Source organism: Schistocerca americana, chromosome 2 (genome assembly GCF_021461395.2).
Source record: "Schistocerca americana isolate TAMUIC-IGC-003095 chromosome 2, iqSchAmer2.1, whole genome shotgun sequence".
Taxonomy (NCBI): Eukaryota; Metazoa; Arthropoda; class Insecta; order Orthoptera; family Acrididae; genus Schistocerca; species Schistocerca americana.
The window spans coordinates 210,921,637-210,938,262 of NC_060120.1; the positions used below are offsets into that span (position 1 = coordinate 210,921,637).

Consider the following 16,626-nt stretch of genomic DNA (forward strand, 5'->3'; position numbering starts at 1 on the left):
TCCACATGAAAAGATCCACAGTAACACCATATTAAGTATGGAACAGTACAAAGTCTCATAACTATAGAACAAATCAATAAACAGTCTCATAAGTGAGCATTACAAAAAGCAGGTAAACATAAGTGAAATTGTAATGAATCCAGACCTTTAGCTGCTTACAGGCTTTGATAAATATCAGCGGGGACAGTTGAAAAATGTGTGTCACGACCGGGACTCAAACCTGGGATCTCCTGTCCAAGAGAACAGATACCATCTTCATGTAGATAAAACTTGCCGGCCAATGAACTTCTTCAATGCGGATGCACTCACTCTTACGGGAATTGGTAGATTGACTGCCGCGAGTAGTATGTTGGGCAGGGGCTCTACAAATGTAGTGTGTGGACAGAAAGTTGGAAAGTGTGGGTCTCACGGGGAGCGTGGCCAAGATAAGTCCCTGCAGTCGCACTATCATCTGTGTCCTCAGTGGCTCAGTTGGATAGAGCATCTACCAAGGAAGCAGGAGATCCCGGGTTTGAGTCCTGGTCAGGGCACACATTTTTCAACTGTCACTGTTGATAATTATCAATGCCTGTAAGTAGCTAAAGGTCTGGATTCATTATAGTTTCATTCTTCAAGAGCTGCAAGATCACCAAAGGTTACCTTTACAGATACCAGCTTCATAAACGTAAGTGAGGCTGAGGGCCCGGCTTGATGGGCTTTTATTGCGCCATTGTGCATTTGGTACAGTGCTTACTGTGCCATCTGTCCAGAGTGTGAGCTACCTCTCTAGGCCACCATGGAGGCACTTATATCACACACTGTTTTACAATGCATGCTCTCACTACATGGTTACAACAGTATCCTCACCCTCAATCCAGATGACAAAGATATCATCATTGAATCTGAACTAGTTGAGGACTTGGATGGTTATGAAGGATTCCTCTGGAAGGCCCTTGAATAGGTTACCATAGGTGGTGTCATGGGGTCCACTTTGCTGTACCACAGATTTCTTTGTAAGTGTTGTTTTCAAAGGAGAAGTAATTGCAGGTGAAGATATAGCTGATTGTGGTGACTAGGAAAAAGGTTTTAGGTTTGGAGTCAGTCGGGCATGGAGAAAGGTAGTATTCAGTAGCAGTGAGGCCATGGACATTGGGGATGGTAGTTTAAAGGTAGGTGGCATCAACAATTATGAGCAGGCCACTGTGTGGTAAAGGAACAGGAACTGTGGAAATCTGCCAGCCACTCTATACTGAGAAGTCTCTTCCATACAGCCAAGTTATTCATCTACAGTGACGAGCAGTCCCTCTCCAGATATACCAAGGGTCTTAATGAGACATTCACAGACAAAATCACCCATCCAAACTTGCACAAAAACAGATCTCTCACACTTTGTCTCTCCAGTCACCTACCACTTCCCATAATCCCAAGGTTTCACCTACCTCTTGTTGTGCCCTGAAACAAGGACTAGCCTACTCACTGTCCTTCCCACCCCTCCCACAATAGTATTCCACCACTCACCAAACTATACAATATCTTTGTCCATCCCTACTCCTCTCTTGCCCCCAAACTCTTATCTCATTGCTCATATCCCTGCAATAGACCTAGATGCAATATCTGTCCTGCACATCCTCCCACTACCACCTACTCTAGTCTGGTCAGAGACATCTCCTGTTCCATCAAAGGCAAAGCTACCTGTAAAAGCAGTCATGTGATTTATAAACTAAGCGGCAACCAACGCGCTACTTTCTACGTGGATATGATGACTAATAAGTTGTCTGTCCGCATGAATGGCCACTGACAAACTGTGACCAAGAGACAACTGATCCATCCAGTCAGTGAATATGGTGCCCAACATCACGTGCTTCACTTCAGCACTTGCTATCAACACCAGCTTTTATGAACTGCGCAGGTAAGATCTCTCCCTGCAATGTATCCTATGTTCCCGTAACCCCCTTGGCCTCAACCTTTGCTAGTCCCTGTTCTCAACCTGCCTATCCCCTTCCTGCTCCCACTCCAGCACAACACAGGCTTCTATTCCATCACAACACATCCCCTAGACCTTTTCCCCTTCTCTACTTCTGTTCTTTCCCACTATCCCTCCCCCCCCCAAATCTTCCAACTACACCTAGCAGCCCTACCCTGTCCCCACCACATTCTTGTATGCTACCACAAGCTGTGTTACACCTTCCTCCACCCAATGCTGCTTTCTCCCGCCTTCACCACCCCATGCTGCCTACCTACCCCCACCAATGGTTTTCTGCTTCCATCAGGTGCAGATGTGAGTCAGAGACAGTGTCTTTTGTGTGTGTGTGTGTGTGTGTTGTATAGGATTCTTTTTTTTTTTTTTTTTTAGTTCAGGAGGAGGCCTTGTAACCAAAAGCTAAATTGTACAGCTGTCTGTGACTCAGTGCTCCCCTATGTGGTAAGCAGCGATCTGTCCTTTTCAAACAATTGTCATAAATTAACTTAAGTGCACAACTCAAAAGGTTTTGCATCACTTGGATATATGACAAATGTGTGTGGGCTTAAATTCAAGGAGAATAGGGAGTTAAAGATTTAGTTTTATGGAAAAAAGTAACTTTACTGTGAAATAAGAAGAAAGGCAATCAATTTGAAAGTGTACATCTTTCAAATATAAACCTGCAGCTAGGCTACGTTCCATACGTTGTTGCTCCATCTTGTCCATTGTTAACACACTTGGATTATTACTGCAGATTTTTCATATGGCTGATTTCTGCCTCCTGGAGGCAGGTGTTCATAATGTGGGAGATATAGTCTTGAGAATTATCATCTTGAATGACAAATGCACTCCGAAATGTTGTCTGATGTGCTGGACAGCAAGCTGGAGGATCCAGTCACAATACAGCATAGCCCTCAAATTACCCCTGATAGTGTGAGAGGCATCAGAGATACCAGCCCTATACTTCACTCACTACTTGTAAGAGAATTTCCACCTAATGCAAGACAAAATTAATTTACGGATAGATTGCTACTAACCATAGAGGACGCATTGAGTCACAGACAGACACAATGAAAAGACTGCTAAACTTACAGCTTTTGGACAAAAAGTCTTTCCTCAGAAGGAGAAAATACCCACCACACTCACTCCAGTTACACCTGATGCCCCCTTTCTTCACATATATCAGTTGTACGATCTACAGCCCACTATTGTAGTCATTTTATTTATTTTTCATGTTGATGTGTTGTGTTTTCTTGTTGATTTTGTTCATTTTCATCTTTCGCCATCGGCTCTGCCCCCTCAGATCTCACCTTTTTTCACCCATATTTGATCCATTTCAGCTTTTTATGCTCTTGTCTTTCCTCGCATTTTTATGTATTTTTTAATCCTTAATTATGGATCCTTGGTCGTTGCATGTGCACCAATACAGAAAAGTTTCCCTATTCCCAGCTAGAATACAGTCCCACATTCTGTTCTTGTATTGTTTCCTAGCTCACGGAATCCCCACAAATGGCCTGACAATCAAATTATCAGTTGCTGGCTGAGAACACTCCTCCCACAATGACCTCTATCAGTTAGATTCAGTCAGTCTGTAGCCCTCACCACAATAGTCCTGCAAAACCATATGTATCAGGCCCTAACCTCCTTGCAGTATTTCTTCTCCATCCATAAAATTCTCCTATTCTACACTCCCAAATTCCTACATCCCATCTTCCAGATTGAAACTTTCATTCTCCAGGAACTAGAGCAGCATGCACAATGCAGCCTGTAAAAACTCTCCAACCTGATGAGTTTCCCAACTTGCATTACCTATGTCCACCAGCTCTACAAAAACTCCCACTGCCTCTCCCCTCCCCCCCCCCCCCCCCAACCCCCGATATCCTGTCTTACAGACTTAGTCCATTTACCACACCCTCAGAAACTCCCTCCCACCACCATACAGTATCCGAACCTAAACAAACGCAAAACACTGTCATGAACCAATCCTGCAAAAGCCTCAGTCCTACAGATGTGTCAGTCCTTTCCAAAGGCCTTGCCCTTTGCCCCAATACCAAATTCAGACATCCTGGACTTAAAGACCTTCTCTCCTTCTCCCGGTCCCTACTATGGTAACACGTTTTCTCACCAATGCAGCCAGTCAGTTTCAATCCAAAACCAATATTGAAACTTGCCTGACTCAGTTCATTCCTCCATCAAACCATGATCCATCCCCATTGCCCCCAAATCATCCCTTGTTAACTTTCCAGATTTTTTTAACATTGAACCTTGCCTTACTATCGTTACCCAAATCCCTGAACATGAACACTAGCCTTACATCTGCACCTCCAGCCTAAAAACTGAACACGAACTTATAATCCTACATGCCAACAAAGGCCTCATCACCTCTCTCTCTCTCTCTCTCTCTCTCTCTCTCTCTCTCTCTCTCTCTCTCTCTCTCTCTCTCACTCCCACTGATTCCCAAACTCCTACCTTCTGCATGGATCCTCAAATCCATAATCTCAACTACCCAGGACACCCCATTGTGGCCCCTTACTTACAGAATATCTGTTTCGTGGACCAGCACCTTCGCCTATTACCTCCCATATAAAATATACCAATCATTTCCCCATCAGCTCTCCATAGTTCCTGTTCCTTTAATACCTGACGCCCTACTCATCACTGTTGACACCACATCCCTTTACACCAACATTCCCAATGCCCATGGCCTTGCCACTATTGAACACTACCTTTCCCAGTGGCCCAGCTGACTCCAAACCAACAACTCCTACATATTTAAAAACAATTACTTATCCTTTAATGGTACACTGTACAGACAAATTCATGATACAGCAATGGGCACCTATGTGGCACCACCCTATTCATGGGTAATCTAGAGGAATCCTTAACCACATAGTATCCCAAACTCCTCACCTGGTTCAGATTCATTTATGGCTTCTACATGATTTGGACTGAGGGTGAAAGCACTGCATTCCTCCAGAACCTCAACACCTTCTCCCCCATTCACTTCATCTGGTCCTGCTCAACCTCTACAAGCCACCTTCCTCAATATTGACCTCATCTCAAAAATGGCTACATCAGTACCTCTGTCCACACCTAACCTGCCAACCACCAACAGTACCTCCACAGCTGCAACCCGTTTCAGCCACCCATGATTATCACATCTATAGTGAAGGGCAGTCCATGTCCAAATTTGCCAAAAGTCTCACTGAGGCCTTAACAGGGTGAAATTACCCTCCCAACCTTGATCCAGAAACAGATCTCCTGTCTCTTGTCTGTTCAGTCATCTACCATCTCCCACATACCCATTGTCAGACACCGAGGAGCACACCACATATGATTCATTGAAACCTGAAATTGATAACAGTGAGACTTTTGAGTGCATTTCGAAAGGGTATACAAATGAGAAACGGTGATGGTGTATTTGTTGCAGTAGACAAGAAGAAACTCAACTCCACCAAGACAGAAATTGAAGCAACATTAGAGATTGTTTGGGGCAAGATTCAGTATCAGAGGTGGGCATAAAGTGATAATTGGATCCTTCTATTGCTCACCAGCTCATCTCCTGATGTAACAGAAAACTTCAGGGGTAACCTCAGTTAACTTGTACATAAGTGCCGCAGTCATACTGTAATCATCGGAGGAGACTTTAATCATCCAACAATTAATTGGGAAAATTACAATTTTGTTATTGGTGGGCATTATAAGACATCCTGTGGAATATTACTAAATGCCTTCTCTGGAAACTGCCTAGAATAGATAGTAACACCACTCATAATGAGAATATATTGGATCTAATGGCCACAAATAGACCTTACCTCTTTGGATTTCTACATTGAAACTGGTATCAGTGACCAGGACGTGGTTGTGGCAACAATGATTATGAAAGTACAAAGGACAACTAAAAAAAGGAGAAAAATCTTTATATTCAGTCAAATTATTTGATTGAGTAGATAAAGAATCTACTCACCAAGTGGTGTCAGAACACACAAAAAAAGACTGTTGTGATTGGGAAGCTTTCGGAGCCAGTGGCTCCTTCTTCAGGCAGAAGGGTTGAAGGGGAAGGAAGAAGGGTGAAGGAAAAGGACTGCAGAGGTCTAGGAAAAAGCGTAGATTTTGGGAAAGTCACCCAGAACTGCAGATCAGGGGAGACTTACCATACGGGATGAGAAGGAAAGACTGATTGTTGGGAACTGCATCGGATGATATTTGAAAACCTGAGAGCTTAAAGGTGGACGACAGGATAATACACAAGACAGAGATTACTACTAAAACATCATGCACAACTTAATAAGAGTCAGAAGCTAAGTGCATTGTACGTAATAGAGGTGGGAGGGGATGGTGAAAAATAGAAGGAAAGACAATAAAAGACGTAGAAAACTAAAATGGGGCGAAGCAAAGAGTAGTTACAATGAAGATAAGTTGAGATGGAAGAAATTAATGTAAATTAAGATCTGGTGGGTGGCGAGAACCAAAGACATGTCATAGTGCTAGTTCCCACCTGCGGAGTTCTGAGAAACTGGTGTCTGGGGAAAGAACCCAGATGGCACGTGTGGTGAAACAGGCGCCAAGGTCATGAATGTCACGTTGTAGAGCATGCTCCGCAACAGGATATTGTGCGTTGCCAGTATATACCCTCTGCCTGTGCCCATTCATCATAATTGATAATTTGGTGGTAGTCATGCAGATGTAGAAGGCTGTGAACAGTGTTTACATGACATGTCGTTTTGCAGGTGGCTCTCCCTTTGATAGTATGTGTTTTGCCAGTTATAGGGCTATTGTAGGTGGTGGTAGGAGGTTGCATAGGGCAAGTCTTGCAGTGCGGATAGTCACAGGGATTGAAGCCATAGGTTAGGGAGATAGGTGCAGAAGAAGCATAGGGTTTGACAAGAATATTGCAGAGATTGGGAGGGCAACAGAAAGCTATTCTAAGTCCAGTGGGCAAAATCCTGCGACTCATCAGTAAAATTAAAAGTCTTACACCTCCCCAGCAGCATTTCACTGTCCCCCACCCTTACCCTACTACCCCTCTCCCCCTTCCCCCTCCCCACCCCAGCCTCCTCCTTACCCCCACCCAGTCACCACTCCTATCATGCACTGGTGCTGCTGCTCACATTATGGCTTCAGTTGCCAGAGACTGCAGTCTGTGTGTGTGTGTGTGTGTGTGGTTTTTTTTTTCTCAAAGGCCTTGCTGGCTGAAAGCTTATCTGTGACAGTCTTTTTGTTGTGCATATTTGTGACTCAGCAAGAGATCTGTCCCATCTGAAAAGGTGAATGAACTGAGTAGTGTTGAGAAACAGCTGAAATCGTTAAAATTGAATTAAGCTCCACAGCCCAAAGGAATCCCTATCAGATTCTGTACAGAATTTGCAGCTGAGTTATCCCCTTTTCCAACTATAATCTATCATATATACCTTGAACAAAAAACTGTGCCCAGTTCTTAAAAGCACAGGTCACACTTTTCTACAAGAAGGGTAGTAGAAGTGATTCATAAAACTACCATCCAGTATTGTTGACATTTATTTGTTGTAGAATTTTAGAACATATTCTGAGCTCAAACATAATGAGGTACCTTGGACAGACTAATCTTCTCAATTCCAAACAGCATGGATTCCGAAAACATTGGTCATGTGAAACCCAGCTCGCACCTTTCTCACAAGATATACTGAAAGCTTTGGATCAAGGCAGTCAGGCAGATGCAGAATTTCTTGATTTCTGAAAAGCATTAGACTCAATACACACATAAGCTTACTGTCAAAAATATTATCATATGGGGTATCAAGTGAAATTTGTGACTGGATTGAGGACTTTTGTGGTAGGGAGGACACAGCATGTTATCTTGGTTGGAGAGTTATCATCAGATGTAGAAGTGACTGCAGGTGTTGTCCAGGGAAGTGTGTTGAGGCTCTTGTTGTTCATGTTATATATTAATGACGTTGCAGGCAGTACTGGTAGTAACTGACTTTTTGTAACTGATGATGAAGTACTGTCTGAAAGAAGCTACATAAATATTGAGTCAGAACTTAAGATTTCAAAGTGGTGCAAAGATTGGTAACTTGCTTTAAATGTTCAGAAATGTAAAATTGTGCACTTAAAAAAAAATTTAAAAAAAAAAACATAGTATCCTATAACACCAGTCACTGTTGGAAACAACCAGCTCATTCAAATACCTGGGTGAGATATGAAATGGAACAATCACATAGTCTCAGTTGTAGGTAAAGTGGGTGGTAGACATTGGTTTATTGCTAGAATACTGGGGAAGTGCAGTCAGTCTACAAAGGAGATTGCTTACAAATCACTTGTGCACTTGCTTTAGAATATCGCTCAAGTATCTGGGTGGACCTGTACCAGATAGGATAAACAGGTGATGTTGAATGTATATACAGAAGGGCAGCACAAATGGTTACAGGTATGTTTGATCCGTGGGAGAGTGTCATAGAGATACTGAAGGAACTGAACTGGCATACTCTCGAATATAGACATAAAATGTCCTGAGAAAGTCTATTAACAAAGTTTCAAGAACCAGCTTCAAATGATGACATTACGAATTACTACAACCCCCTATGGGGCACTCGCATAGGATTTTTAAGGATAAGATTAAAACAATTATTGCTTGTGCAGAGACAGTCTGTCTGTCAGTCTTCCCCCCGCTCCATACTTGAATGGAATGGGAAGAAACCCTAATAACTTGTACAAAGTGGTGTACCCTCTGCTATGCACCTCATCATGGTTTGCAGAGTATACATGTAGATGTAGACTCAGAACCACTCAAGACTGGAGCAACTGAATCACATTCTCCAGCAGGGTTTTGGCTACCTCTCATTGTTTCCTGAAATGAGGAATGTCCATCCCTACACTAACCCTGGTCCCAGCCCCTAGCCTCATCGCTCATATCCCTGAAATGGACCTAAAAGTAGAACCTGTCCAATACGTCCTCCCACCACCACATACTCCAATCCTGTCAGAGGCATCTCTTACCCCATTCAATGCAAGGCTACCTGTGAAAGCAGCCATGTGATGTACAAAAACTAAGCTGCACCCACTGTGCCACTTTCTATTTGGAGATAACAGCTAACAGGCTCTCTGTCTGCGTGAATGGCCACAACCAAACTGTGGTCAAGTGACAGCTGGACCATCCAGTTGCTGAACATGCTGCCAAGCATGATGTGTTTCACTTCAGTGACTGCATCACAGCCTGTGCCATCGGGATCCTTCCTACCAACACCAGCTTTTCTGAACTGCGTAGGTGGGAACTTCATTCTCATAAACCCCCTGGCCTCAACTTTCACTAGTGCCTGTCCTTCACCCCCTTCCCTGCTCCTGCTCCAGAACTACAAATGCCTTCCTTTCCTCCTTGCACTTACTAGTCTTTCCCCTTTTCTATGTCTCTCCTATCCCCTTCTATAGTACAACCTCCCGGCACTGCACCAAGCATTTCTATCATGTCACTCCATAGCAGCACATCATCTTTCCTGTTTGCTACTCTGATAATCGTCCCTCACCTGACCCATGCCTCCTTGTTAAACTCATTACCCACCCCAGATTGCTGTCCGCATCAGACGAATGAACAGAGCTCGCAGTTGGGTCAGAGAGACCCTAAACAGTAGCCGTGTGTGTGTGTGTGTGTGTGTGTGTGTGATGCTAATTTAAGATAGTACTCATACATAGCTAAGGGACTGCGTACCTGAAACATATGTTGGTACCTAGCTGCTTCCACAGTCTTTGATGATCATTGGATAAATCCTGCACTTATCAGTAAAGAGAACCCAACACCATAGAACCTGGCTTTATTTCAGTTGTTCCCTTGCCTACATTTTTAACACATGATGCTGCTGCGTAGTTTCTTCTGTTGTTTGCAGTGTATACTCAAGAAGTGAAATCGCTTTGTGTAGATGGTTGTGTACTGTTTGGATAGACACATCCCTTCTAGTTGCCTCCAAAAAGACCACCTGCAGTTCTGTTGCATTCTCATCAGGTTATGTAAGAGCCACAATTTGTAGGTAGTGGTTATTGCCTGGTTGTTTCTGACTGCTGGTGACCACTAAGAGGCAGATTTTCAATGTTTTATGTCTCACAGTTGTGGTTGAATGTTGGCATGACATCACTGCAGTGTACACCAGTTCACTGACAACTTTCCATATTGGCAGTCCTTCTTGCTGTTAAGTGACAATGCTCACACTTGAAACTTAGATGACCGTTGGATCCATGTTGACAGATTGAAGTGAGTCCTCATGGTGCATTGCTCCATTCATGATAGGAGACGTAGCTTGTTCCACTGAACTACGCTGAATACAGTTTTAGTTTTACCTCCTTTACACATGTAGCTGTATGTAGTGATTTTCTGTCACCCAAGGAATATTGAGAAATAATGTGTGTTGCTGACTAAGAAACACCAACTATGAAGTCATGGAGGTAAAAACTTTATCAGTTTTTCACTGTGTGCAGCACAATTTTGACAAAGTGGGTCTGTAGTGTTTGTGGAAAAGGGTTGTGGTATGAGAGAATGGAAATTGCTTCCAGCAGCAGCAGAAAATTATTTTTACTTTTTTGTTTATATTAAGTTGTCTTGGTTTTAGAAACAATTTTTTGTTGGCAAAAGGGAAAGTAAAGATGTGTGGTACAGTAAAATACTTTCCTCTACCTCGAATTAAAAAGATTATCACAGTTTTTGGTAAAGCATAATGCCTTGAAATAACAGTATATATTTACTAGAGAATTACAGCTCAGAAACTGTCCTACTGCAAAAAATTCTAATCTACTAATTATCATAACAAATTACTGTTACAAGATTTAAAAAATAATCACAAATACTATTGGAAAATTGAATTTTCAAAAAGAAATGAGTGTAGAAGTACACAAATGAATGTTGCCGTAGTACTAAAATAATATGGACATAAATGACAGGAGGTATTTCTTTATTGCTTTTCTTCTGCACAGCTCCGAGGAAAGGTTCCAAAAAATATTGAGTGAATGATATTTACATATAATTTCATATGTATTGCACACTTAAGATAACAAGGTTGGCCCTATGCTCTCAAATTTTGAAAAGTTTTTCATTCAGTGCTTAAGTACATATGTGTAGAGGGAAAAAATGTTCACATTGTCGATCTAGAAAGACTTGTTATTGAAAAACAGACAAAAGTAAATGGCTTGTTGGAAAGAAGATTTCTTGGCAGATACGACTAAAAAAATGCTTATTTGCAAATAAACTGAGGAGCATTTTTTCAGAACTTGATTTATGCAAAAAAAAATTTTAAAGTTGAGTTAGGTATGATATTGACCTTTCACATCAACTCCTGAACCAAGTTTTTGCAAAAGTCGACTACTGCCGTGTATATGAACACTTCAAATAACAAGTTTTTAGCAAAACATGATATATGCATTCTTACAGTTACAGCAACAGTCAAGAAATGCAAAATAATTACTCTCTCTTGTCTTGGCTCTGTTTCCGCAGAAAACAGTGAACAATAATGGCATATATTGGTTGCATTAATTGACGTTACTCATTGTTGTAACAATATTTACTGGCGAGAATAGTGTTGCAACCAGATTTCATTGCCATTAGAACACCTGTAGCTTACTTTTACACAAGTGTCCACTCAATGCTCACGTGTACACCTCCAAAGAAGTATAGCAGGTAGAGTGGATGATTCTGAAAATGACATACAGGTTAAAGAATGTTCTGATGCGAGAAAATCCCAATTCAAGAAAAGCTTACATCAACCTAAAATGCAAAGAAGAATGTAAAAATGAACTTATTATTAAATGTGATCATGGACTTCATGTTTTGCCTTCTAAAGCTACAGAAATGAAAGAATACAAAGCTTCTGAACTCTGCTATGAAGATATTTTCCACTTTCATTGTCACATAACATCATTGAATAAAATGGATCAAGATAAGTTTCTGTTAAGATTTATTAATATTTCTCCACCTCAGTGCAGAGTAGTGGACTCCCAGAAAGGAAAAAAAGCAGTGACACTCAAGTATACCGTCAGAGAAAGGAGGAGTGAAGTAGTGCCTGTTGGTGGTGCCATATTCCAAGGAGTACCTGGCTTGTCAGAGGATAGGTTATACTATCCAATAATCAGGTTCCATGAAGAAAGAATATTGCCAACAAAGGACGGGGAGCTATAGAACAGGAAAGGATCATAAGGAGGTAACTATTGCCTTTGAGAATGATATGAAAAAAATATATAAATGCAGAGACAGCCACCATGAAAGGGGGAAGTCTATGAGAGGTTATTTGCCTTCAGATCTCACAGTCAATAAAATGTTCAAGAGGTTCTGAAAAAATTTGGACTGAAACAGTGTTCCTTTTCAAAATACGAGCATATATTTGACAAACATTTCAACCCACTATTCAGGACACCTCATTCCAATACTTGTTCCACTTGTTAGTTTGGTTTAATGAAAATAAAAGCTGAAACATGTCTGCAGAAGAAGAATCAACTACAAACTAGACATAGATTACATAAAATTTGTGCAAAACCATTTTTTGATATAAAGAAGGAAGATGATGATAGTTTCATTAAGATATGCTTTGATGTGCAACAAAAGCTATTCCAAGACTATTAATTAGTGAGGTTTTCTATGTTGGACAAGTACAGTTACACAATCCATACTAAGAAGCAAAAAAGTGAAATCATTATTTTCTACACCTGGCTGGAGACAGAATCTTCAAAAGGATGCAGTGAAGTTGCTTTGGCTTTGCTGGACTTTCTTTCTGACTTAGATGAAAAATACCAGTTGATGGCACCAATACTATACACCTGTTCTCAGATTCTTGCAGCAGCCAAAGTAAAAACAGCTGTGTGATAGTGATGCTTACAGAATTTTTGGAAAACAGCTCAAAATTCAATAACATTCATCTCTTCTTCCTGGTTCATGGCTTTAGCTACATGTCTACAGACAGTGTGTTTGGTAGAATTGAGAAGTCTTACAGAAAAAAAGAAAGCATCTGGTCTTCTAAAGAATATTACAGTATTTTAGAAGAGCATGGTACCATCAAAGTTCTAAATACAGACTGGACTGTGTTAAAAATCTTAAAGATAGTGCACAGAGAGTACTAAAAGCCAAACTGTTATTCTAAATGAACAGCCAGCATGTCATCTCATACAGGAAAACAAAGAAAATTGTTAATGTGTCACTAAGTGCTACATTCTTCGGAGATCCAGTACAAGTTGACATCCTGAAATGAAAGAAATCATGCATAAAACAGTACTACCATCCACCCTCCACCCTTTTACCAAAACAAAATATGGTAAGCAAAGAAAAGAAGAAAGATGTTTCTGCCTTGCTAAAGTATTTTGAAATTCCAGAGGATGCAAAGGAATTTTACAAAGATGTCCTACACAGGGAACATATAAATGTAAGAGGGAAAACTTGACAATAACACTGTGACTGTAACATGCAATACTTTTGTGTAATTTATTTCATACTTCATGTAGTATTGACAAGCTAAACAACTACCTGAAGATAGTTATCACTGCTGTTATTTTATTATGCCACTGTATTTCTATCATTATTGTTTGTATTTCATTACAACACTTTTAATAATGTCAGTGAGATGTAGTAGTTGTGTAAAAATTCAAATGCTCAAACATATCTATCTAGGCAAAAACAGGAAAACTCATTTTATGCAAAACTGTACCTGTTGTATTTATTGAGATTTGAAAAAATGCTCCTCAATTTTGAGTGTGACTCAGACCAGTCTGCATTACTGTTTATATCTACTATTAAACAGTTGTCAGAATTTTTGAAGACCACATAATTGTTTATGGGAGACTATTCTGAGGAAAAGTGCACTATTAACCTGGCTTTTACAATATTTCAGCATTGTGTAAAGACTGGTAAACAGCTGTAAATGTATAGAATGATATGATTTTGAACTGAAGTAAATACACATTTTGTGGCATGACAGCAAGATTAAAGAAAGTTAAATATTGGGCACAAAGTTCAATTCAAATGGGAATGCCTCAGCATGCAAAAGAGAATGAACATATATTGGGTTACGCACACAGCAGATGTATTAGATCGAAAAGTGCAGTTCATCTCTGAACAAGACTGCTTATGAAATGGTTGTGTGTTGCATAACAGAGTATTAATATGGCATGGAAGATGTGAGAAGAATGTAAATAATTTGGGAGAAAAAGTAACAACTCATTGTTGGTAAGGCGGGTACCAGGTTGAGATTCATTGGGAGAGTGCTTAGAAAATGTAGTCCATCAACAAAGGAGGTGGCTTACAAAACACTTGTTCGACCTATACTTGAGTATTGCTCATCAGTGTGGGATCCGTACCAGATCGATCTGACGGAGGAGATAGAGAAGATCCAAAGAAGAGCGGCGCGTTTCGTCACAGGGTTATTTGGTAACCGTGATAGCGTTACGGAGATGTTTAATAAACTCAAGTGGCAGACTCTGTAAGAGAGGCGCTCTGCATCGCGGTGTAGCTTGCTCGCCAGGTTTCGAGAGGGTGCGTTTCTGGATGATTGCTTCCCCCTACTTATACCTCCCGAGGAGATCACGAATGTAAAATTAGAGAGATTAGAGCGCGCACGGAGGCTTTCAGACAGTCGTTCTTCCCGCGAACCATACGCGACTGGAACAGGAAAGGGAGGTAATGACAGTGGCACGTAAAGTGCCCTCCGCCACACACCGTTGGGTGGCTTGCGGAGTATCGATGTAGATGTAGAATAATAGAAATATTGAGTCACAGATAGACACACAAAAGAGACTGGAAATGTGGTTAGCTTAAGGACATATCTGTTTCAAGTTACAATACAGAAAAAGAATTTGTCTGAAGGCTAACAAAGTTTTCAGAGTGGAATATTGCTCAGATTGTGAAATTGACGTAAGATTAGACTAACACACACACACACACACACACACACACACACACACACACACGTACGTTGACAGCACAGATGATCATGTGTTTGTTTAACTTATCGTTTCTTATAAATCAGTATTGGCAGACACTTGGGAGAAAAAAGCTGACACTGTTGGGGGGGGGGGGATACTAAAATTAAATAAATGCTTTCCTATCCACATGCCATCCACAAATGGAAACACTTAATATATGATGCACTGAACATTTGCTGTATATTTCATAACAATTCTAGTTTGTATTAGTAAAGACACCCTAAATGTGCTTTTGATTATGAATAGGCCAAAGTGAAACTGACTCCACTTGACTTACTATCACCTTGTGTGTCTTCCTAACCAACTCTTGTTCTAGGCCAGATATACAGTTAAAATGAGACAATTCTAAGAACTGAGATGAATACCCTCACAGCATACCGCATATTTGTTCTCATACTTATTATATATTTGTTCAGGCCAAATCATCCTTCACATGATTTGTGCAATTTGACAGTTGCAATTCCTTACTTTGGTTGCTACCTCATACACAGCATATTGTCCATAACTCAAGGCTATTCCCATGTCACCAAGACTACCTATTGTACCTCTGAACCTTTATTTATTTATTTTAACACTTTGTCTGTGAGGTGACATAGGTATCACATTAGAAATTCAGAAGTGCACACACACTAAAAGCAACATTGGGGTGGATTTCTACTTTACTTCTTACAGACTTTTTAATAGAATTAAAAATTATAAAACTTACATGTTTGTGTCATTTAGTTTATGACATTTTATAAGCACTTTAACATAAAGTTTCATTTGCTTGCAGTATTCCCACAATTGTTCCTGCATATGGTTTCTCAAAGAAGGAAGTTTTTAGGAAGTCCTTCCACCAAGAAGGAAAAATAAATAAAGGGAGAGAAAAGGGTGTTTGAATAAGACAATAATTGTGTTGAAGGCAAAGGAATATATATATGTATGGTTTGTAAGAGAATCTTGTTTTATACATATTTTATATTGATGTTCTAAAAATAAAAACTGTTGTAAAACTATAATCTTTGTTTTTGTGGCTGAATTATTCACACAGTACTTTTAAAGCCCTCTTCAGTCTGAACACACACTATACCATAATACCACTCTAAAGTTGTGCTTTTAGATATCGTTTGCCTACTTCATTTGTATAGCAATGCAATATTTTCCATTTTTGAAATAATATAAGGAGACAGTGTAGACTCATTCATGGCATTTATGAGTTTAAATTTAATATATGGCAGTTCCAAGTTTTTCATTGCTGCCATGTTTGGAGAAACATTGATATTTTTCATGTATTTCCATGCCAGATCACATTCTAGCATGCCCATGTGTATCCTTTTCTTCAGACATGTATAATATACACAATGACAAGAACAGATTGTAATGACGCTGCATAAAGACATGTTCGAATATGTTATCAATGCATTATAGACTAACATTTAAAAAAAACTGTAACACCAAGGAGGAGTCATGGGCTGAACTGAACTTTATGCCATACATCAAGTTTGTAACAACACCCAAATGATTAAGATGCCAGAGTCTCAGAATTTGGTGTGGTGTGTGAAGCCCCACATGCAACAATTAGAGCCTTTAAACAACATGGCATGGAATCAAATAGGACCTGTTCATGATCCTGGGGAACATGTGGGGTCCTGCCCACTCGTCTCATATAGGGTGCCTAAAGGATCTGCATTCTCAGAATGCTATAGAACAATTCAAGCAAATCATGTTAATAGGCTTCATTATGAATAAGAAGATTGATAATACTTAACTTTGAACTTACAGTGGTG

General features: G+C 40.4%; 1 protein-coding gene across 3 annotated transcripts in view; it reads left to right on the plus strand.

The window, feature by feature from the left end:
* The window catches only part of LOC124596277 (very-long-chain (3R)-3-hydroxyacyl-CoA dehydratase 2), a 71,994-nt gene extending 56,136 nt beyond the window's left edge, over positions 1–15,858 (plus strand). For all 3 annotated transcript variants that reach the window (XM_047135356.1, XM_047135355.1, XM_047135357.1), the window contains one exon: positions 15,633–15,858. In XM_047135356.1, coding sequence (XP_046991312.1) covers positions 15,633–15,712 — 80 coding nt within the window. In that variant the 3' untranslated portion in view covers positions 15,713–15,858. The remainder of the gene's footprint in view (positions 1–15,632) is intronic.
* Positions 15,859–16,626: the final 768 nt, after the last annotated feature.